Source organism: Pithys albifrons, chromosome 21 (assembly GCF_047495875.1).
Source record: "Pithys albifrons albifrons isolate INPA30051 chromosome 21, PitAlb_v1, whole genome shotgun sequence".
Taxonomy (NCBI): domain Eukaryota; kingdom Metazoa; phylum Chordata; class Aves; order Passeriformes; family Thamnophilidae; genus Pithys; species Pithys albifrons.
The window spans coordinates 9,175,192-9,199,075 of record NC_092478.1 but is presented as its reverse complement, the minus strand read 5'-3'; the positions used below and the strand labels follow the sequence as shown (position 1 = coordinate 9,199,075).

At 50.8% G+C, this 23,884-nt stretch overlaps 1 protein-coding gene across 1 annotated transcript in view; it reads right to left on the bottom strand.

The window, feature by feature from the left end:
- Nucleotides 1–23,870, bottom strand: part of LOC139681459 (S-adenosyl-L-methionine-dependent tRNA 4-demethylwyosine synthase TYW1-like) — a 107,340-nt gene extending 83,470 nt beyond the window's left edge. Inside the window, exons 1-7 of the mRNA XM_071574858.1 lie at nucleotides 23,815–23,870; nucleotides 20,051–20,199; nucleotides 19,310–19,450; nucleotides 18,721–18,822; nucleotides 17,650–17,844; nucleotides 16,025–16,306; nucleotides 14,421–14,543 (exon numbers count right to left, since the gene is read on the bottom strand). Of these exons, the coding sequence (XP_071430959.1) occupies nucleotides 14,421–14,543; nucleotides 16,025–16,306; nucleotides 17,650–17,844; nucleotides 18,721–18,822; nucleotides 19,310–19,450; nucleotides 20,051–20,199; nucleotides 23,815–23,854 (1,032 nt within the window). The 5' untranslated portion in view covers nucleotides 23,855–23,870. The remainder of the gene's footprint in view (nucleotides 1–14,420; nucleotides 14,544–16,024; nucleotides 16,307–17,649; nucleotides 17,845–18,720; nucleotides 18,823–19,309; nucleotides 19,451–20,050; nucleotides 20,200–23,814) is intronic.
- Nucleotides 23,871–23,884: the final 14 nt, after the last annotated feature.

The following is a 23,884-nucleotide window of genomic DNA, read 5'->3' as shown; positions in this document are numbered from 1 at the left end:
GCCCACACAGGAATTCCTGCTTTTGTGTAAACCCTTTTCCCTCCAGGCTCTGACCCTTTGGTAATTTAGGACAGTAAATCCAAAAGGAAAATCCCACAACACACTCATTTTTTTTCAATAAAATTCTTCAGGATATTTTCACACCCAGGGTGTTAAATCCCATCCAGGAGTGAGAGGAACCCCAAGTGTTTCATGACTGCACAATAACCTCATCTCTCCACAAACCAGTGTGTGTCTGCAGAGCCACATATTTGGGAGAGGCCAGGGGAGAAACCTCCCCCTATTGTGCCAGCCCAGGAGTTCCCAAAGCAGGATTTGTGCTCTCCATGAGCCCCCTGAGGCAGCACCCCCAGGCACCACCAACATTCAGCCAGCCCCAAAGGCTGTTCCCTGCTCCACACCCAACTCCAGCATCACCCCATGGAATTGTGGCTTCCAGGCACAGCTGAGCCCTTGGAGCTTGTTTAAAACCAAATGCAAGGAATATCAGGTATTAGGATGATGTTACAAGCAGGAAAAGCAAACCCTGGCACGTAAAAAAGTGGTGAATCCCCCACTGTTGTGTCACTTCTGAGACTTTATGGGTATTTATTGTTTCATGTCTGCACAAAGAAGCATCAAAGTGGAAATAATTACTTGGATATTTCACACAACTTGTAATCTGTCAGTCCTTTATGGCTTTTATTAAAGGAGTTATGGATAAACAACAAACAAAAACAAGCAGAGGACATTTTGTCTTCAAAAAACTGAGGCTATTTCACATCCAAGCCTCTTTTGTGCCAAAGACATCAAGAAGTTCAGAGAAATGCTTCCAGTTTTTGAGTCTGCCCACCAACTGTCAGCATCACTAAGGAAACCAGAGCTCCTGACTTGCCAAACTGTTCTTCCCAAGCAGGGAGATGCTCCTGGATGTAAACAGATTTATTTTGTACCTGAAGTCAAATTTCAGAAAATAAAAGGTTCCCCAGGAAAAATTAATAATAAAAACCCCACACAAGGAGGTTTAAGGATGCAACAGTTCCTAATAAGCACTCAAGAAGGAAACAGGGGATTTAGGGACAGAGATTATTACCTTCCCTACTCATTTTGGATAAAACTGGGCTCACAGACTCAGGGATGTTTTGCAGGAAAAGCTTTTCCAACCACCACAATATGGTCCTTCCTGCAGGAGAAGTTCTGTCCATCTCCTACTTCCTTTGCTGAGTTTCCAGGCAGGACTGAATTGGTTTCTGTAACACATCAAAACTCCCCTGGAAGGCACATCCAATAACTACTTATCATTTGGTGGCTTTAAAAGCTCATTTTTTGAGGCTTGATCTTCATTAATCAGCAAGATGCTTCAACAGTAAAATATTAATATTGCTGGAAAAGCCTCATGCATAAGGAAGGAGATGGAAGATGGAGAGTTTATCTATCAAGTGTTAAATAAAGAATTTCTCCTGCCACAAGGCATGATTTAAGCCAGAACTAAGCCCAAGGAAAGGCTGAGCAACCTGGGCCAGTGGGAGGGGTCCCTGCCCAGGGCAGGGGGTGGAACTGGAGGAGCTTTAGGGCCCTTCCAACCCAAACCATTCCATGACTCTGTGATTTGTGAGCCACTCAAAATGCTAAGTAGGATTTAAACATGGACAGATCCTGTGCTCCATAATCTCATGCCAGGTTTAGTTCTCCCAAAAGAACTAACTCTGCATTATGGAGCACATCATAATATTTAAAATGCAGCAATTGATTTAATTACAAGTGAGACATCCCATCCAAGACAGTGTTCAGATACAGAAAGAGTTTTTCTGCATGTGAAGCATTTGCATTCCCACCTCTCTGCCACTGCAGTACCTGAAAAAAGCACCTAAACACAACATTCAAACTGTCTTGCTGGCAGGGCAGAAATACAGTTCAATAATCATTTTTCCCCTCAGAGCTGACCATAATTTTCCCTCCCCACACCCTGATGTGAAAGTCAGTAAACAAAATAATCCTTTGTTTTTCCCTGCCTCGTTCCCTTGGCAGGTGATTGGCTTCAGACACCCCTTGTGGGAAATGGACTTCACAGCACAGGCATTTTTACTTATTTGCTTAATAAACCTCTCATATCTATTATTTAGGGCTGGAGTGGAGAGAACAAAGTTAACTTTGCACAGAGCAAACTTTTCAAATTCTGGTGATTTAGCAGAAAGCCCTGTAGTAAATCCAAGGCAAATTACTGGCTTTCCATAACAAATCAAGCAAGCAGGGCCAAGATCCAGCTTTGGAGGCCCTTGGAACACTTCCCTGCCAAGGAACTGGAGAGTCATCCCCTGGGTGTGCTCACCAGGGAGAGAGCCCATGGGTATACCCTGAATCCCTGGCACCCAGCACAGCCCCACTGCATCTGCTGGAGGGGGGTCTGGCACTGCCAGGGGGTCCCAGTTGAGCAGGTGGGCCCAGTTTGTCCCTGTGTGGGTGTGCCCAAAGCTGGGCATTCTAAACCCTCTGGGCCATTGCCCAGCAACTGTTCCCAAGGGCCCATTGGCAGCAGCTGCCCAGGGCACAGCTGAGCCCTCAGGCTGGGAGCTGGCTGGGAAAGAAGCCTGGCAGAGGAGCTGGGAGAACTGCCCTGCAGGGACTCCTTGGCACCTCCACACCCACCTGAGGGCTCAGCTCTGCTCAGGGGCCAGCAACCATTCCAAAATCCCCCCTGACTGCCAGAGTCAGATCCCCCAGTGTGGAACTCCCTGCCCTGGGGGAGGCACTGGGGGCTCCCACACAAACCTCAGAAGACACAATCTTGGGTTTGGGGACTTGGGTACCCACTGATTGGATGCAGAGGAGGAGCAGCCCCTGGCCAGGAGGAGCCACCACTCTCCACCAGACTGTGCCATCATCTGCACCAACAGGTTTGTCCCTTCCTTTGCCTTTGGACTCAAGGGAACCACGTGAGGCTCAGCACAGGGGCCACCAAACCCCCCTGTGTTTGTGCCCCAGGGGGTGGGTTACACTGCTGGGCTTGGGGGTTAAACCCAATTTCTCTTTGTGCCATTGCATTTCTTGTGATATTGTTATTAAATTGTAACTCTGACTTAGAATCTCTTTTGTGTTGGGTTTGTTTCTCCTGCCAGTTTTCCTTTAAACCAGCACACAGGGATGCAGACCTGAATAAAAGCCCCTGAACCTCAGGAGCACGTGAGGAGAAAAAGGAATCTCTTCCCTTTTTGTGCCATCCAGGCAGGGCAGCACAAGCCCTGTGGGCATGGAGAACTCAACCTCGATGGGTCAAGGGCATCTGACAGAGGGCACAGAGCTCAGCACCCCCTGCCCAGGCAGAGCTGCTGCTGCCACTTGGCTAAGTTCCATTTAGGTGTTTCCAAGGCTTTCCTACAAATTTCCTTTCCAAACTCAGCCAGAGCTGCATCCAATGTGACCAACAGGATGTGCTGCTGCCACAGGTCCTCTTTGAAGTGCCCTCTCCAGGATGACAAGGTGCCCAGCATGTCCTTGTTTTCTTTTTTATTGTATCAAACACTCCTCAAACTAATATTGCAGGGGTGAGAAAAATAAAAAGATACTTAAACTCCATGCAAAGGCTGAGCACGTTGGGGCTGCTGAGCCTGGAGAAGGTTGTGTGGTGACATTAGAGCACCTTCCAGGACCTGAAGGGGCTACAAGGGAGCCAGAAAGGACTTTGCATCAGGAATTGGGGTGACAGGACAAGCAGAATAGCTTCCCACTACCAGAGGGCAGGGATAGATGGGATACTGGGAAGAAATTCCTCCCTGTGAGGGTGGGCAGGCCCTGGCACGGGTTGGGCAGAGAAGCTGTGGCTGCCCCAGCCCTGGGAGGGTCCAAGGCCAAGCTGGACAGGACTTGGAGCAACCTGGGCTGGTGGGAGGTGTCCCTGCCCATGGCAGGGGTGGAATGAGATGAGTTTTAAGATCCCTTCCAACCCAAATCATTCTGTGATTCCCTAAATTAACTGAATTTAGCACTTTCAGCTTCATGGCTCTATATATTGATGTGCCATGGCTCAAAAAACAAAGTTCTCCCAGAAGCTTTTACTCTCAGAAGAAAAATGACACTCCGAATAACCCAATTCTGACTAAAGTTCTTTCCTACTTAACCTCCCAGTGGTCAGACAAAAGGGAACCCTTGGCCTTGCCATGATTTACAGTCTCATCCATCTAAAGGCTCCAGGACCTTTTAACAAATGAAAGGCACAAGGATTAGGAAAACAGTGATACATCAGTGGCTGGAGCCAGGACTAACAGAGCCAGGACTAACAGAGCCAGAGCTGAGGGAAAGTGCTGGCAAGGCTCTCAGGAAAAGGCTGCCTGGCAGCAGGAAGCATTAGCAAAACTTTCCCTGGGGAGCTGTTAAATGAAGTATTAAAGTTCATGAATTACATGAATGAAGAGTTAAAGTTCACAGCAAGCAGAGCTCTGGAAGCAAAGCTCCAGGGGAGAGAGGATAGGCAGGAATGCTGCCAGCTTTCCCCTCACTCTGGCTCATCTGTCAGGGATGGCAAGAGCCACCTGGGGGTCTGGGAAGCTGCTCAGGCTGCCCATAGGAAAGGCACTCATTTCCTTCCAAAACAACCTTCCTGTAAGAGTAAAAAACATGGAAAAGAAGGGACAGGGAGCAGATTCCCACAAGGAACTCTGGAGCATGAGGAGACCTCATTGCAGTTCCAATTTCCTCGGGAGGGGCAGGCACTGAGCTCTGCTCTGTGGAACCAGGGACAGCACCCAGGGAATGGCTGGAGCTGTGCCAGGGCAGGGACAGCACCCAGGGAATGGCTGGAGCTGTGCCAGGGCAGGGACAGCACCCAGGGAATGGCTGGAGCTGTGCCAGGGCAGGGACAGCACCCAGGGAATGGCTGGAGCTGTGCCAGGGCAGGGACAGCACCCAGGGAATGGCTGGAGTTGTGCCAGGGCAGGGGCAGCAACCAGGGAATGGCTGGAGCTGTGCCAGGGCAGGGACAGCACCCAGGGAATGGCTGGAGCTGTGCCAGGCCAGGGACAGCACCCAGGGAATGGCTGGAGCTGTGCCAGGGCAGGGACAGCACCCAGGGAATGGCTGGAGTTGTGCCAGGGCAGGGGCAGCAACCAGGGAATGGCTGGAGCTGTGCCAGGGCAGGGACAGCACCCAGGGAATGGCTGGAGCTGTGCCAGGCCAGGGACAGCACCCAGGGAATGGCTGGAGCTGTGCCAGGGCAGGGGCAGGTTGGATCTCAGGGAAAGGTCACAGAATCACAGACTGTTCTGAGTTGGAAGGGACCCATAAGGATCATCAAGTCCAACTCTTAAGTCAAGGGCCCACAGAGGGGATTGAACCCATGACCTTGGCATTATTGCAATCAAGTTTTAACCAACTGAGCTGATCTCAGGTCCTTCCCCCAGAGGGTGGTGGGCACTGCCCAGGCTCCCCAGGGCAGTGGGCACAGCCCCAAGGCTGCCAGAGCTCCAGGAGGGTTTGGATGATGCTCTGGGGCACAGGGGGTGACTGAGGGTTGGACTCCATGAGCCCTGTGGGTCCCTCCCAGCTCAGCACAGTCTGTGACTCTGAGAGGAGCAGAGAGAGGGGCACTGTGGGGACTGTCCTGCTCCAGGTACACAGCCCTGGCTGTGACAGACACAGACAGAGCTGCAGTTTGCCCAGTCCATGGGCACACACCCTGCCAGCCCCTCAGTGACCCCCTGTCACTGCTGTCATTCACCAGCACCAAGGGCCTGGAGCCCTCAGTGAGCACAAGGATGAGTGCTGGAAACTTGGACTGAGTGATCTGTGAACAAGCAAACAGCCCAAGGGCAAGAAAATCTTACTAGAAAGAGCTGCCAGAGTCTACATTATCACAGGGTATGTCCCCACTCCACAGGGGGTGCCCTGTGAAGCACAACCACCTGAACCAAAGCAGAGAGATGGGAACTGGGCAATCCATCCCCTTGCCAGGGCTGAAGTAAAAATCAGGGCATGTGTTGTCAAGTGGCCCTTAAACCACAGAATCCCTGAATGGTTTGGGTTGGAAGGAACCCTGAAGATCATCCAGTGCCACCCCCTGCCATGGGCAGGGACACCTCCCACTGTCCCAGGTTGCTTCAAGTCTCATCCAACCTGGCCTTGGACACTCCCAGGGATGGGGCAGCCACAGCCACAGGGGGAAGGACCTGAGATTAGCTCAGTTGGTTAAAACTTGGTTGCAATAATGCCAAGGTCATGGGTTCAATCCCCTGTGTGGGCCCTTGACTTAAGAGCTGGACTTTATGATGGGCAGGGACACCTCCCACCAGCCCAGGTTGCTCCAAATCTCATCCAACCTGGCCTTGGACACTCCCAGGGCTGGGGCAGCCACAGCTTCTCTGCCCAACCTATGCCAGGGCCTGCCCACCCTCATAGCCAGGAGTTCCTTCTCAATATCCCATCTAACTCTGCCCTCTGGCAGCTTGAAGACATTCCCCCTTAGCCTGTCCCACCACCCCTTGTAAATAGTCTTTTTCCATCTTTCCTGCAGGAGAGAAAGTCCCTGAGAAGTTCTGACAGATACTAAAACAAAACCAACTCAGAGGCAGGATTTGTCTCTCCTGTACAAGAAACCATTGTGAATATTCAACCATGAGGTGCAAGGAACCTCCATCCACGTCTCTCTCTCTATGCTGCAGGAGAACAGCAACTCCCTTGTGCTGCTCTGAGGCAGCAGAGGGAATCTTCCATTCTCTCTCAGTTTGAGGAGTCAGTTCTGAGATTTCTGTACACACAGAGCAGCGTTTTAAATCCCAAACTCATGCAGACAAGCAGTGACAGAAGCTTGTGCTGCCATCCAAGTGAATCAGTGTGAAAGGACACTGCTCATCTGCTGTGAAATGCAGAAGGATAAATAATCCCACCAACATCCAGTTTGCTGCAGTTTCTGCATCAGCCCAAACCCTCAAGGACAGAAAAACCTCCCAGATGACAACTTGAAAGTATCTCTGCAGTGTTACAGAGGGGTTTGAGATGGCTCTGCTGCAGGGCAGGGTTTACAGGGTGTCATTAAACCACAGCTCCATCTCACACACAGAGCCTGTCAGAGTTTGTTTGACTTGGGAAACGTCCTCGGACACCCCATAAAGAAGATTGATTTTCAGAGGCAAAAGAGTCAAAATTAAAATGTGTCTGTGTCCACCCAAAAGTGACTGCTTAGACTTGAAAATTGAGCCATATATTCACATTTTATTCCTTTCCTCTGTGGTGCAATACTCACAGCCAAGACCCAGGTAACACAATTTAACAATTTAATGCCCAACTTAAACTCAGTAGATTTTCCCCTTCAGTCTCTTCTGCTCTCACACTCAGAGCAGGCAGGACACATAGTCCTGCCATATTTTGCAGGTTTTCTATAAAATGGCTCTGTAAAAGAGCCACTTCTCCATTCCATCATTTTTTTCTTTTCCTTACAGTTTAGGATTAAAAGAGCATTTCATTTCAACATCAATTTTTCAAGTGGTCAAAACACCATAAAAAATACAACAGGTTGGGTTGGAAGGACATGAAAGCTGACCCATTCCCACTCCCTGCCATGGGCAGGGACACCTCCCACCAGCCCAGGCTGCTCCAAGCCCTGTCCAACCTGGCCTGGGACACTCCCAGGGATGGGGCAGCCACAGCTTCTCTGGGCACCTGTGCCACGGCCTGCCCACCCTCACAGCCAAGAATTCCTTCCCAATATCCCACCTATCCCTGCCCTCTGGCAGTGGGAAGCCATTCCCCTTGTCCTGTCCCTCCATCCCTTGTCCCCAGTCCCTCTCCAGCTCTCCTGGAGCCCCTTTGGGCACTGGAAGGGGCTCTCAGGTCTCCCTGGAGCCTTCACTTCTCCAGGTGAGCCCCTCCAGCTCTCCCAGCCTGGCTCCAGAGCAGAGACTCTGCTGCACAGAGCTCTGGAATTCTGCTCAGCTGTCACTGGACTGACAAGAACCTTAAAAACCAAACAGGAAAAAAGACACCCAAGAAAAGGAGCCCCAGGTTGGTGAGCAGGTGGGCTGGGCTGCTCCTCCAACAATGGTACTGCTCCTTCATTAGCTCAGTTGGTTAAACTTGGTTGTAACAATGCCAAGGTCATGGGTTCAATCCCCTGTGTGGGCCATTGACTTAAGAGTTGGGCTCGATGATCCTTGAGGGTCTCTTCCAACTCAGAATAGTCTGGGATTCTGGGCAAGAAAAGGCTGCAAATGAAGAGGAATCCAAACTCCCTGGGGCACTTCAGCCTTCCAGACCTTTTTATATTTATCAGCTCTGCTTCACTACCCATTTCCTGACTAATTCACAACAGACTGAAGAACAACCAAGACCCCAAGATCAGCTCAGTTGGTTAAAACTTGGTTGTAATAATGCCAAGGTCATGGGTTCAATCCCCTGTGTGGGCCATTGACTTAAGAGTTGGACTCGATGATCCTTGGGGGTCCCTCCCAACTCAGAACAGTCTGGGATTCTGGGAAGGGGTATGGGATCCTCCCCTGGGGCAAAAAGAGTTTCCATTTAGAGATCTCAAATCCCTTTACAAAGGAAGGCTCTATGATACCACATGTCACAACATCCAGCCAGAGGTTATCTTTGAAGTTATTTTTAGAGCTTTTTTCCTTGGGCACTCACAAGTCTTACAGAAAAAGCAAGTTCAGGATCCCTTGTGATGTTGTTTAGGAATCATAATTCTTTCCAATAGCCAGGGGTTAGATTTGAATACAGGAAAGGAGAAGGGTGAAGTGTCCCTCTGACACACACAGATTTAAATGGTAAAAGTAATGCCTAAGAAGTTTAATTATATTTTTTTAAAGCTTATTTTAAAATGTAATTCTGAGCCAGAGTAGCAGAGGTCAAACCCAGAGCCTGAGTTGCTGCAGAGAAGGGCTCATTTTTCTTAAAGACATCACTCACCATTAGAAGTTTTTGGAGAGGCTCTAAATGTTCACATCAGTTTGAACTGTGCCCAAACCTTGTTCAATTCAGTTATAATATGGTTAATAATTCTTTCATACTCTGAATATTTCTATCTGTAACTCAAGTTGGTCTGTAAACACCTCAGGCCTTAAATACCTTAATGCCCATTCCAGTGAAACCCCAGGCAGCTTCATCAAGAGTTTCTTCCCCCAAGGGCTGGTCTCCCACAGCTGCCACAGACTCCAAAGATTCTTGGGAACGTTGGAAAAGGTGGGATGGGGCATGTGGTGGTACCTGCCTAACAGAGGGTGACTTTTTAGGGATCAGGAAACCTCCCTTGGGGCAAATGGAAACAGAAGAACAAAGAAACTCCTTGAACACTCTGGGAGAGACTTTGGCTCCTGTGAATTCACTCTTTGTCTCTTAAATACACCTGTCTCTCTATTTATCTTGCAAATGAGACTCTCAGCATCATTAAACTTTTTGTTTCAGGAAACAACAACATTAATTTCAAAATTGTGTCAACAAAACATGCCCATTTGATTGCTTTCCAACCCATCCAAAAATTAGGATATTATTACTGCTATTGCTGTTACTCAAGCCTGAAGTTTATAAATATGAAGGTTAATAAAGTCATTTCATTGCCTGGGAATGAGTCTTGATTGCTCTTTCTGGTTGATCCCAATTTCCCAGATAATCTGCAGTAAGAACTGCTGTCCCTGTGGTTAATGCATTAATGCATCTGCAGGACACAAACACACCCATCAGAGTCCACTTTGATCTGACAAACACATTCCAGGGGAGCAGCTCTGGAGCACAAGGGAGGGAATGTGCCTACACTGTGACACTCTGAACTCCACCTAGTTCTTAAACTCATTAAGAACCATCCCCACAATATTATGAGATTTGGTGCACTAAGTGTGGGATTTACTGTCCTTTAATACATTTGAATATATTACCAATATACACCCAACCTTGAGGCAATTTTTGTGCTCACACTCTGTGTGCAGGAGGCACCATCACCAGGAACTGTGAAACTTTACCCCAACAGCTCCTTAAAACTCCATCTCTGCTCCAAGGGAGCAGGAATAGCTACAACTCCACCAGAATGAGGTTCTGGCATTCTCCTTGAACCCCTGAATCCACCTGCCTGATCCAAAGGACTGCAAAGGATCCAGTCCCTGCTCTCCAAGCCCTCTGACAATACTTTACAAAATGCAATGAACCTGCAGTTCATGGAGGGAAAAGGCTGTGAAACAAAACTCAGCCTTGATTTCCATGAAGTCAAACAACAAGGAATGGTTGCAAAATTAAATGAAGATGACCTGCAGAGATGTGAGTGGACATTTATTAGATACATTTGCCTCCACAGCCTCACTCTGCCATCCCAGAAAAGGCAGGACAACAAGGAATTATGACTATCTGTCCATATCTGCTAGCGACTCTCCCAAAAGGCAATATATACAGAAGATCCAAGCTGGGCCTTAAAACATTTCAAAATCCCCACGTGGCAAAAGGCAGGACCTGCTGTTCCATCCCCCCCACACAGAGGGGTGACCACCCAACACTGACACACCCACAAAACCCCTGCTGGAAACCTCTGCACATTTCAGGCACAAGTAACTTTGAGGATAAAGACCTGTCTGTGATATAACCCTGAAGATACACCAGTTTCTCTCCAACCTGCTCACTTGTGTGTGAATAGTTCAGGTACAAACCTCCAGAGCAATCCCCTGCATGGGTAAAGATTTCATAGAATCATAGAATGGATTGGGTTGGAAGAGACCTCTGAGATCATCAAGTCCAACCCTTGGTCCAACTCCAGTCCCTTTACCAGATCATGGCACTCAGTGCCACAGCCAAGCTCAGCTGAAAAACCTCCAGGGATGGGGAATCCACCCCCTCTCTGGGCAGCCCATTCCAATGCCTGAGCACTCTCTCTGCAAAGAAGTTTTTTCTCATCTCCAACTCAAATTTCCCCTGGCAGAGCTTGAGCCCATCGTGCCCCCTTGTCCTATTGCTGAGTGCCTGGGAGAAGAGACCAACCCCCACCTGGCCAGAACTTCCCTTCAGGCAGTTCCAGACAGTGCTGAGGTCACCTCTGAGCCTCCTCTTCTCCAGGCTGAACACCCCCAGCTCCCTCAGCCTCTCCCCACAGCACTTGTGCTCCAGTCCCTTCTCCAGCCTCGTTGTTCTTCTCAGTTGGGTTGAAAGAGACCTCTGAGATCATCAAGTCCAACCCTTGATCCAACCCCACTGTGACCACCAGCCCAGAGTGCCCTGGGCTGGTGATGACAGTAGGGTTGGATCAAGACATGGTGGATTCTCTGTCTCTGGCCCCACTCCAGCCCCTCAATCTCTTTCCTCAACTGAGGGGCCCAGAACTGAACACAACACTCAAGGTGTGGCCTCCCCAATGCAGAGTCCAGGGGAAGGGTCACTGCCCTGGGCCTGTTGGCCATGCTAGTTTGGATCCAGGCCAGGATCCCATTGGCCTTCTTGGCCACCTGGGCACACTGTTGGCTCCTGTTGAGCTTCCTGTCCCTCAGTCCCCCCAGGTCCCTCTGCCTGGCTGCTCTCCAGCCACTCTGTGCCCAGCCTGGAGCGCTGCAGGGGTTGGGGTGGCCAAAGGGCAGGACCTGCACTTGGCCTTGTTGAACTCCATCCCATTGGATCCCATTTACTGCAAGACAACAGGTCACCTCAGTGTAAAACAGAAGAGTCAGACTAATTTTTCACAGTCCAGCACTCCATGAGAGGAAAAATGGCTCAAGGGAGAACACAACTCACATGATACAGGACAAGTCACAAACTCAGAGCCTCAAAAGAGGAGATGGGACTTTAGCTGAGGTGCCCTGGATGTGAACAATCACAGCCTCCTGCCTGGCAGCAAGAGAGCCTGATTGTGATGAATGGCTTTCATAAATGCAGATCATCTGCTCTTTCATCCCCAGTCCTCAGTGCTCACTTTTGTCACAGTAAATCACTGCACCTACAGGATCATTTCACAGCTCAAGTGTTTGCACAAACCCTTCCACTCCATGTGCATGTTCCCCAGGAGAGTCAGCAGCAGCACAAAGCCATCCTTCCTCCCACCAATGGCCATCAGCTCAGGCTCCCCATGGAATACTGACACAGCTCTATCCTGCCCTCACCTCATACATGAGAGCTGAGGATTTCCATGGAGTCACTGCCCAGGGCCCTTTCTCCATTCCCTGCTCTGGTGGCAGGAGCAGGAACCCAGAAATGTGGATTGCAGCTGGGCACAGCAGCCTTGCAGAGCAGGAATGAAGGGGCCAGAAATGGCAACTACAGCTTTTGAGGTCTCCAATTCAACCAAAAAGCCCTGGGACGTGCCTAGATCAGCACATTTCTGTGGCATCAGTGCCAAAGGCTGATGCAGAGTTTTAGGGTCTCCTGTCCATCACCTGAGAACAGCTCATGTCCCAAAGGGCCAGGACACTTCCAGGCACTCTGAGAGTGAACTTGCAGTCCCACACCAACAGCTGCACCCTCAGGATTTAACCACCTGCAGGAGGGCAGCATTCACCTGTCACAGCAGAACAACTTTGCCATCTCCTCCAAGGAAAAGGCTCAGGGGATCAGAAACTGCAGCTCAGCCTCAGGTGGGTGTCTGTGCTCAGGCAGAAGCTGCCCCTCTGATCAGGGGCAGGCACGTGGGTCACAGCCACAGGAACCTGGTTAGAGGCACGGGTTACTACAGAAGAGTAAGTACCACAACACACAGGGCTCTCACTGCTGGAGCAGAGCAACAAAAAGCTGAGGAGAAAGTGGTTTGAACCTTCCATCAGTCAAGGGCACAGAGAGCAGTGAATTTCCACTGCCTGTGTACAAACCCACACCACACCAACCTCAGCCCTGCTCACCACCAGAGCCCCAAGCTTGAGAAGTGAAGAGCAGGAAGTATTTTATTGCTCTGCTCCCTTTTTATTCATGAACCAGGCTGTGACACGTGTTTTTCCTGCATTACACTCTCCTCGATCACGGTGTTGCCATATTTTGTCAGTCAGTGAAGAGCCAATACCTAATTCCTCATAAAACTGCTGGATGTCCCCACCTCCCTTCCCTGGGCAGAACCACCTCCCAGCTCAAGCTCCTGCAGGAAATGCAGTTCCCTTTCGGCCGGTGACCTCTAGTGGTGAGCGCAGGAGGCAGGAGAAAGGACCACGGTTCCACCAGGAAAATGATCGTTTCTGCCCCCAGACCAAAGCCACAAAGGTCACCCATCCCTCCCTGACAAGCTGCAGCACACAAGTCCATACAAGCTCAGGGACAGAGCCCCCACAGCAGCCGGCCTTGCCCACAGCTCAGTGGGGTTACTCCCTTACAGAGTTTGTTACAAACAGCAGGAAAGGTTTTCTTTACCTTCTTCCCCCTCTCCACAGGGTGAGGAACAGAAATCCCAATGCTCCCTTGCACTGCCTTCCCCTCCCAAGCACACAGCCTGCCTTGGGGTGGCCCTGTTGTGTCATCTCAGCTCAGATGGCTAAGGAAATAGTTATACTTTCAAAGAATTATGGAATGGTTTGGGTTAAAAGGGACCTTACAGACCCCCTGCCATGGGCAGGGACACCTCCCACCAGCCCAGGTTGCTCCAAGCCCTGTCCAACCTGGCCTTGGACACTCCCAGGGATGGGGCAGCCACAGCTTCTCTGGTGCCAGGCTTGGACCAACTAGTAGGATCTGCTTACATAAATCCAATTTCAAACACTTCAACCTGTTGTGTCTGTCTGCCTGTAGTTACAGGGGCCTCTCACAGCCCTCCCCTCCTCTGCTGCTCTCCTGATTCTTTACTGGTCACTCAGCAGTGCAGAAGAGAAGCTGTGGGTTTTTTTGTGCCATAGAACACTTTTTCTGCCAATAACACACCAAAAGAGGCTTTGAGGGCTGTATAGCAAATAAAACAACTCCCTCCTTCCCTCAGCATCATTCTCTCCACAAATAAGAAGTGCAGTGTAGGCAAAAGATGATCCAATTTGTGTAGCAACAACTGGTTGCTCTGAGTGTCGAGTCACAGAATGGTTTGGGTTGGAAGGGACATCAAAGCCCATCCAATGTCACCCCTGCCATGAGCAGGAACACCTCCCACCAGCCCAGGTTGCTCCAAGCCCTGCCCAGCCTGGCCTAGGACACTCCCAGGGCTGGGGCAGCCACAGCTTCTCTGCCCAACCTGTGCCAGGGCCTCATTTTGGGCAAGAGCTGTGAGAAGCCCACACTGCAGAGGCTCCCAAGGTAAGGAAGGTGTAATTACAGAGGTTGGTTTGGTGGGAAGTTTGGTGAAAAGCTTCCCTGAACTGAAAACAACACCTGACCCCTGCAGCATTTGCTGGGTGAACAAGTCACAGTCAGGCTGTAACTACATCCACCACACCTCCAAAGTATGTCATTTTTTGGGACAGGCTCTCCAATAGCTCATATTTTACTCTCCCCCCAACCAAACCCTACACATTCAAACCCAAGAAGTGATATTTCAAACAATCCAAGCCCTGACCATTCCACACCCACTGTAACAGCAGTACCTTTGCTTTCTTCATGTGGCCCATGATACTGCCAAGATCTTCAACATCAATGACAGAGTTTGTGCCTCCAGCTTCCTCTGCACCAGCTTCCTCCTCGCTACTGGTTTCAAACAATTCCTCTGCCTGTGGGAGAGATCAGAGAGAACAAATGAAGAATTTATCTGAATGTTAAACATTTCAAGTGAATGAAATAACTCTCCTTATCAATAAAAACCCACTGAAAACAAGGAACATCCTACCAATAACCTGTAGGATGTATATGGAAGCCTGAACCCCTTCAAACCCTCCAAGTGCCTCTGGATGAATGAACAGGGAAAGAGGGATCTGCTATTTAAACCCAACTCTTCACAGAGCAGAAAGGTTGTCTCCCTTTCTGTACAGCACAACAGCCCTGGTGTCACAGCAAGATTTACTCCTCTAGCCCCTGCAGCAGCCAGCACTCCCAAACTTAGCCAGAAGAGCCACTTATTTTCCTACAAAATTCACCGTGGCCACAGCAAACATTTCCAACCCACAATAAATGGTTTGAGGGCCATTAAAATGCCATGGCAGCTTTGGGTTTTGAACTGTAGAACAAGAGGATTTCTAATTTAAAATCTGCAATCAATAAACACTGCAGAAAACAAATGATTACAGGAGACACACACAGAGGAAATACAGGACTGGCTCAGGTAACTCCCCCAGCTGCCTTTGGAACAACCTTGGGATGCAGGCAGAGCACCCAAGCTTCACCAGCATGAAGTGCAAGCAGGTTAACTGCTCACAGGCAACTAAATGCTTCACCTGGCTATGAGACAAACAAAGAGTCTGATCAGAACCCAAACTGGCTCCCTGGAGCACCTGCCACAACATAAACCTCCCCCCCAAGTGGAGATCAAGACTCCCCCATCACATAAATGCCATCTAGGTGGGTCCATCACTAATTCTTTGGTCCTTCTTTTTGGATGGCTCATTCTACTTATTATCAGCCATGGGATCTCATCCCTCTTCCCCCTCTGCTCCAGAACTGCTCACAGGCAACTAAATGCTTCACCTGGCTATGAGACAAACAAAGAGTCTGATCAGAACCCAAACTGGCTCCCTGGAGCACCTGCCACAACATAAACCTCCCCCCAGTCAAGATCAAGATTCCCTCATTACATAAATGCCATCTAGGTGAGTCCATCACTAATTCTTTGGTCCTTCTTTTTGGATGGCTCATTCTACTTATTATCAGCCATGGGATCTCATCCCTCTTCCCCCTCTGCTCCAGAACTGCTCACAGGGAACTAAATGCTTCACCTGGCTATGAGACACAAAGAGTCTGATCAGAACCCAAACTGGCTCCCTGGAGCACCTGCCACAACATAAACCTCCCCCCAGTCAAGATCAAGATTCCCCCATCACATAAATGCCATCTAGGTGGGTCTATCACTAATTCTTTGGTCCTTCTTTTTGGATGGCTCATTCTACTTATTATCAGCCATGGGATCTCATCCCTCTTCCCCCTCTGCTCCAGAGCAAAGTACCAGCATCCCTCTGGACTGCAGGAGGAAGGAGAGAAGCCAAGCAGTGCTCCAAGGGGCACTAAACCAGAAATGAGGCCTCATGGGTTGTGGCTGTACCTCAGTATTCTCGTGTTCTGACGCTTCGTGTTCATGATCCGAGCCCTCCTTGCTCTGCTTCCCTGGAGATTTGCACTTCCCTTTCTTGCACCTCCCACTGCAGGGCTTCTTCTCCCCTCTGCAGAGTGCCTGGAGCCGAGTGAGGAACTTGGTTTTCCAGGCTGCAAAGTCAGCCTCGATGCTGCCGTGCCTGCTCTGCGCCACGTTGCAGTCGCCCTCGGCACGGGTCATGACACGGCTGGCCCCCAGCACCCACAGCCACCTGTCAATGCTTCTTCCAACCTAGGGCAGCAGCAAAGGCACAGGGAAATCAAACCAAGGCCAGGTGAAAGCAGGGAACTGAAAGAAAGCAAGGATCAACCTTGGAGACAGAGCTAGTGAGCTGCACGGGGCTGCAGGGCAGGGATTTGTGGAGTCCCTCTCAGCTGCAGCCTCAGCACTGGCACAAGGCAGCCTGAACACCACCACCCTCCCTCAGACTCCACTGGAAAATCCCTCTGCTACCCCGCTGGTGTGGCAAGGGATGAGCTCTGGGAACAAGCTGCTCTGTGTGATGCTTGCTGGTCAAAGTGGTCACGTGTGTAACAGCTTTCACATGGCCCCAGCTGTGAACACAACCTGGTGACAAGAGATGCCATTTTCCTGAGTGAGGTGAGACCAATGCCCTGTCATACATCAGGGAGTAAAGCTGAAATACACAACATAAAAAGTGGTTTGAGAAAAGCCCTGTAAACTAGAAGTGAGAATGTTTGCAGTACTGTGCCCTCACGTGCTGACAGAAAGCTTTCAAAGCCAGGAAATGAACTCAGCAAGGACTGACCAGATGTGTTATCACACCTCCCAGTGCACATGGGACTCCCTTCCCATTTAACAGGGCAGCACAATTGCTTCAAGGCTGCACTGCCCAGGTGGCCAAAAAAGCCAATGGCACCTGCCCTGTACTAGCCATGGGGTGGCAGCAGGACCAGGGCAGTGACTGTCCCCTTGTGCTGGCACTGCTGAGGCCCCTGGAGGGCTGTATCCAGTTCTGGGTCCCTCATGACAAGAAGGACACTGAGGAGCAGGAGGATGTCCAGAGAAAGGCAGAGGAGCTGGGGAAGGGGCTGGAGCCACTGAGGGAGATGGAGGGGCTCAGCTGGAGAAAAGGAGGCTCGGGGGGGACCTTCTGGCTCTGCAATCCCTGCCAGGAGGGGGGAGTCAGGACAGGGGGTTGGGCTCTGCTCCAGGGAACAGGGACAGGACAAGTAACTTCAAGCTGTGTCAGGGAAGGGGCAGGCTGGACATCAGAAGGAATTTCTTCACTGAAAGGGTAGTCAAGCACTGGCACAGCTGCCCAGGGAGGTGGTGGAGTCCCCATCCCTGGAGGTGTCCAAGGAAAAATGGACATGGCACTCAGAGCTCTGGGCTGGGGGACAAGGTGGGGATTGGGCACAGGTAGGACTCGATGGTCTTGGAGATCTTTTCCAACCTAAAGGATTCTGTGATTCTGCCTGTGCCCTAAACCCAGTCCCTCAACTCTTCACAACAGCTGCAGTTCTCACCCAACCTACCAGAACAGCTCAGTTTTGAAGCAGTTCATCCAGCAGAGGCTTTGACACCAAGAAAGGAGGACAGGGGGTACTTACTGTGTTGTAATGATCCACATACACCGAGTTTCCCAAGCCAAACACAGCGTATCTCAGGCCCTTCAGGTGGGTGTTCCCAAAGCGGAAATCACTGGCTGCCTCCTCCAGCCACTTGCAGAACCAGGCTGAGCCCTCCGGGGGCTGCCCGTCCGTGTACGTGGCCACCAGGAACACACAGACGCTCCTGCTGGTGGTCTGATCACAGAAACAGGACAGGATGGAAGAGATCATTGCATTTTCCAAAACACTTGGCATCAGGAAAAGAGCTGCAACACTGGCAGAAGTCAAAAGCCAAGGCTAAGGGTGTTAACAGTCCTTGGTGTGGGATGGGGCAGGTGACAATCCCAGTGGTGAGGAATGACCTGCAAAGCATCCTTAATTAGCAGAGAGATCAGGCTGTTTGTGCCCTGCTGAAGAGAGACGCCGGTACAGCAGAACTGGACACTGTCCCCAACCAGCAGCTTCCTGAACAGACTCCTTTCCTTCATCATCAAGTCCATGATAAAGTATTTATCATGGATAAATATTTAAAACTGTTAGGGGCAGTATCCAGTGCTGACAACTCGTACTGAAACCCTCAGGAATTCCCAACACACATGCAGGGAGATAATCCTAATTGGTGTAATCAGAACTTTCAAGTAGCAGCTATCCATGTGGACAGAAGAAAACCCCACTATGCTTTACCCCATATAAATACACCTTACAAGGAGTTTCTAACATATAAGCCTGTAAAGGCTGCAGAAGCATCACCAGCTGCTTGTTCTGGCTGTAAACCCTTCTCCAGGTGGACACAGAGACAGAACAGGGGACCTGGTGCAGCCACTCTCACACCTGAGTTACAGAACTGGCTCATACAAAGTCACTGTCAGCATCAAAATGTTCCATGTGATGCTTTCCTAGGAATTCTCAAAATTTATGTATTTTCTGTTAAGGGTTGATGGGCTACACTTGCTTATGTAGCAGGAAAGCAATTTCAACACAGAGTTTTGGGGAGAGAAGTACAAGAGGAAAACAGCCTTGATGATCCCAGGAAAAACTTGTATTTATTACTGATATTTATGCCATACCCACCTCCTCTGATAAACTGTCATCTGGGTCATAGTCTCCCATGTTAATGACTTCCACAGGCAAATTAAGGGAAGTAACAGCTTCAGCCAGAGCTTTGGCAAATCCCTGAATAAAGAAACATAGGAAGTTTTCAGTTATTCCAACCCACACAAGCCACAAAACCTCCCAGGACAGGGAGAGCAGCAACACCTGAGACCAGCACACTGGACTTGTAATTCCTCCCATTAAAAATATGGCTGAGAGTTCCATGCTTTTTCATGACTTTACATTTACACACACAAATTACATTTCTTTTGGAGAAAGCACCAAAACCAGCATCTCTCTCTAAGACCTGCTAGCAAATTAAAATTATATTGTGGGAGCAAACTTGAAGCTCCATAATCAATATGTTACATGCCCTACTAAAAGGGAGGGGGAAAAGGTCTATTTTTATAGAATTTTCCCTTATCTCTTGTGCTGGGCAGTGACTTGTAACAAGCCAATGAACTGCCTGATGCACCCTCAGATTTGTACCCAGTGCAGGGTTTTAAGACAAACAACATACTTGAATCACAACAACATTTCAAATCTGTGGAACAAAAGTAACTGATACCTTTGCTGTGCCAGTCTGAGACCCATAGAAAATCTTTACTCCAGCAACATGCACCTCCTTGGCCTGAGGAGTGGCACATCCATTTATTAGCTTGGCTTCTGTTCCTTTGGAGGAAGGAGGATTCCCACTGGATTTTTCACCCTAGGACACAAGAGCTGCATCACCTTCAATCCCCTTTCAAAAGGATGTCAAACCAAAAGCACTTAAAATTCCAGTCCTGTGGCCAGACTCTCAGCACTGCACAAATGTAGCAGCCAAAGCATTTTGGTTCCTCACAAACACAGCAGGAAATGTTTTCCTGATCTAGGCCACCCTACAATATCTGGGAGATGAAAGGATCCAGATGAACCTCCCAACTTCTGCAGCTGAACTTCTCCCACCTGCACAAGGTGGTTTTCAGTTCCTGAATGGCCCATCACTGGAAACATGAAAGGAAAATGCTGGACACAAGCAGAGGGATTTACTTGGAATGACAGAGGTGGACAGGTGGGCACAATGTGGGAAGTGTCCAGCTGAGATCTGCTCTAATATCACACCAACAAGGGCTTTTAGTGACCCACAAACAAAAACTAATCCAAACTGAGGATGACAACCACATGAACTAAACTGCATTTGGGATGTTCAGCACTCCAGGTGGGCCCATTTCACTGCACCAGGGGGTGCCCTCACCCAGCAACGACTCACTTCCACACAGGGGTTTTTGAGGTCTCCTCAGGCAAAAGTGCTGACAGGTTCAGTTACCTTCTTTTTGGCTTTGGTGATGGTGAACTGAATGACAATCCAAAGGCTGACCCCAAGAGCAACAGCAGAGTAGATGTAAAATCTGTGCAGCCAGATGGACGCCACACAAGTATGGAAGTAGTTCCACATATCCACTGAGACATCTAAACCTGGAATGAGGCACAGATTCCAACAGTATGAGCATGGAATGAGCACCCAAAACCCGACCACACAGTACCCACAGTCTCATGTCATCAGCTATTCCCCAGGCTCTGCAGAAAACAGCTTTTGGAGAAGGCACTAAGGATGAATCAAGATACCTTCACCTCCTCGGGTGTGTCAGCTGAGCTCCAAACTAACATTTCAGTCTCTGAGTCTGGAAACTCAGTTTTTTCTTCATAGGGCACCTCTCTTACAAGGAAAGGCAGAAAATACTTGAGCTGAGCAATTGTCTGAAAGTCAAAAGTCCTTGTGAAACACCCACTGGGTCGTACTGGCCTGGTTTTACACAGACCCAACCAGTGCAGCTCTCTGGAACTGGAAAGCTCCAGTTCAAGGAGGAATCACCTCCAGTTTGCTGCTGAACACAAGCCTTGCCTATACACATTAGATGTTACACAGAATACAAACAGAGTTCCAAGGGCAGACTGAAACCTGGATTCAACTGGAAGCACTTTCTCAGAATTCTATGATGCAAGTGAAGTTTGACTTGGAACAACTGGGACATTTCAAGTTGGTTCAGTGCATTCAGGGTACAGAATGCTGCAGCCAGAACAACCTCATGTGGTGCCTGTGATTACACAGGAAACATTCAGGTGCTTAAAAAAGGCTGGTTTGTCACACTTATTGACTGAGAAACACAGCTGACACCCTCCTGCTGTCACCTGCAGCCCCCTCAGACCTTGATTTTGCAGGTATCAGACATGAGCACAGAATCCAAGAGGCTAGAGACTGGTTTTGTACTTCTCTGGGCTGTTACATCAACAGGGCAAAGGCTCGAGGGGATGCCCTTCAGCCCTCCAGCAGCAACACTGAGGCTCCCAAAAGAGAAGAGCCAAGAGCACTTGCCAGTGGGCAGTGCCAGTGCTGCCAGCCCACCCCAGCAGCAAACTCCTGAACGGGGGCTCCAAAAACTTCCTGAGCCCACATAATACTCTACCTCACCCTCTGTATGTTCCACCTTCAGTTACACCACAGCATCCCAACCCACCCCCTGACCCCCCACTGGAGCTGCCATCCATTCCTCAACACTGTGCCCACCCCAGCAGCTGCCCCTCTGCCCACCCCACTGACTCCTGCTCTGTGCTGACCCCTTTCTGTGCTGCCCCCTCACACAGAGCTCCCACCCCCTCCAGACCCACCTGTTATTACCCCCACCCTACACCCCCTCCATGGTTATTAACCCTCCACTGCCCCACATGGTCATTACAAACCCCCCTCCACCACAGTTACCACCCACAGACAGTCCCTCCATGGTTATTACCCCAATCCCCACCATTACCCACACACACTCCCCCCTCTTGATTATTAACCCCACTCACCCCACACACACTGTTATTACCCCCATCCCTCATGGTTATTATTATTATCCACACTATTATCCACACCCCCTTACACTTCTTACCCTCAACTCCACACCCCTCATAGTTGTTACCCCCCTCACAAACACACCACCCTCGTGGTTGTTCCTCCTCACAGACAATATCCCCTCTCTCTCTCTCCCTCCCATACACCCCTCAGTTATTACCCCCACCTTTCCCTGCCTTTCCCATGGTTATTAACCCTCATTCCCAGTTACTAAACACCCCTCTCACAGTTATTACCCCACACACATAGATATTATCTCCCCTTACAGTTATCACCCTACATGCAATGGTTACATCCTCCCTCACAGTTATTGCCCCATACATGGTTGTTGTATCTCCCCTCAGTTTTTACCTCACATACACAGTTTTTATCCCCCCATCAGGGTTATTACACCACACACATAGTTATTATCCCTCCTCACAGTTATTACCCCACACAGGGTTGTTATCCCCCCCATAGTACAAGCTCTGTGGGGAGAGGCTGAGGGAGCTGGGGGTGTTTAGCCTGGAGAAGAGGAGGCTCAGAGGTGACCTCAGCACTGTCTGGAACTGCCTGAAGGGAAGTTGTGGCCAGGTGGGGGTTGGTCTCTTCTCCCAGGCACTCAGCAATAGGACAAGGGGGCACGATGGGCTCAAGCTCTGCCAGGGGAAATTGAAGTTGGAGAGCAGAAAAAACTTCTTTGCAGAGAGAGTGCTCAGGGATTGGAATGGGCTGCCCAGAGAGGGGGTGGATTCCCCATCCCTGGAGGTTTTTCAGCTGAGCTTGGCCGTGGCACTGAGTGCCATGATCTGGTGATCACAGTGGGGTTGGATTAAGGGTTGGACTTCATGATCTCAGAGGACTCTTCCAACCCAACTGATTCAATGATTCTGTGACTCTATGATCATGGTTATTGCCTTCCACATCACAGTTACTCCCCCCCCCACTCCTCATGTTTAATTCCTCCCTGTTCCCACTCACGCACACCCACCCTCCTGAGACTTCACTGCACACACACAGCAATTGTACCCCTCTGGCCATCCCCGCACACACACACGGTCACTGTACCCCCTGGCCATTCCCGCACACACACGGTCAGTGCAGCCCCTCTGCCCGGCCATCCCCGCACACACACGGTCATTGTACCCCCTGCCCTGCCACCCCCGCACACACACGGTCACTGTACCCCCTGCCCCTGGCCATCCCCGCACACACACGGTCACTGTACCCCCCTGCCCGGCCATCCCCGCACACACACGGTCACTGTACCCCCTGCCCCTGGCCATCCCCGCACACACACGGTCATTGTACCCCCTGCCCGGCCATCCCCGCACACACACGGTCAGTGCAGCCCCTGCCCGGCCATCCCCGCACACACACACGGTCAGTGCAGCCCCTGCCCGGCCATCCCCGCACACACACACGGTCAGTGCAGCCCCTGCCCGGCCATCCCCGCACACACACGGTCACTGTACCCCCTGGCCATCCCCGCACACACACACGGTCAGTGCAGCCCCTCTGCCCGGCCATCCCCGCACACACACGGTCACTGTACCCCCTGGCCATCCCCGCACACACACACGGTCAGTGCAGCCCCCCTGCCCGGCCATCCCCGCACACACACGGTCACTGTACCCCCCTGCCCGGCCATCCCCGCACACACACGGTCATTGTACCCCCTGCCCTGCCACCCCCGCACACACACGGTCATTGTACCCCCTGCCCTGCCACCCCCGCACACACACGGTCACTGTACCCCCCTGCCCGGCCATCCCCGCACACACACGGTCACTGTACCCCCCTGCCCGGCCATCCCCGCACACACACGGTCACTGTACCCCCTGGCCATCCCCGCACACACACGGTCAGTGCAGCCCCTGCCCGGCCATCCCCGCACACACACGGTCACTGTACCCCCCTGCCCGGCCATCCCCGCACACACACGGTCACTGTACCCCCTGGCCATCCCCGCACACACACGGTCAGTGCAGCCCCTGCCCGGCCATCCCCGCACACACACGGTCACTGTACCCTCCTGCCCGGCCATCCCCGCACACACACGGTCAGTGTAGCCCCTGCCCGGCCATCCCCGCGCACACACGCTCAGCCCCGGCCATCCCTGCACACAGCGCTCCCCTCCCGGTTACAATCCCACTCACACACCACCAGTCACACCCTCATTACACCCCCCCTCTCACGGTTGTTATCCCTGTTATTACCCCCGCCCCGCTGTCCCGCATCGCTCCCGCTCCCCGCCATGCGCCGCCCGCGCCGCTCCCGCCCCTTCCG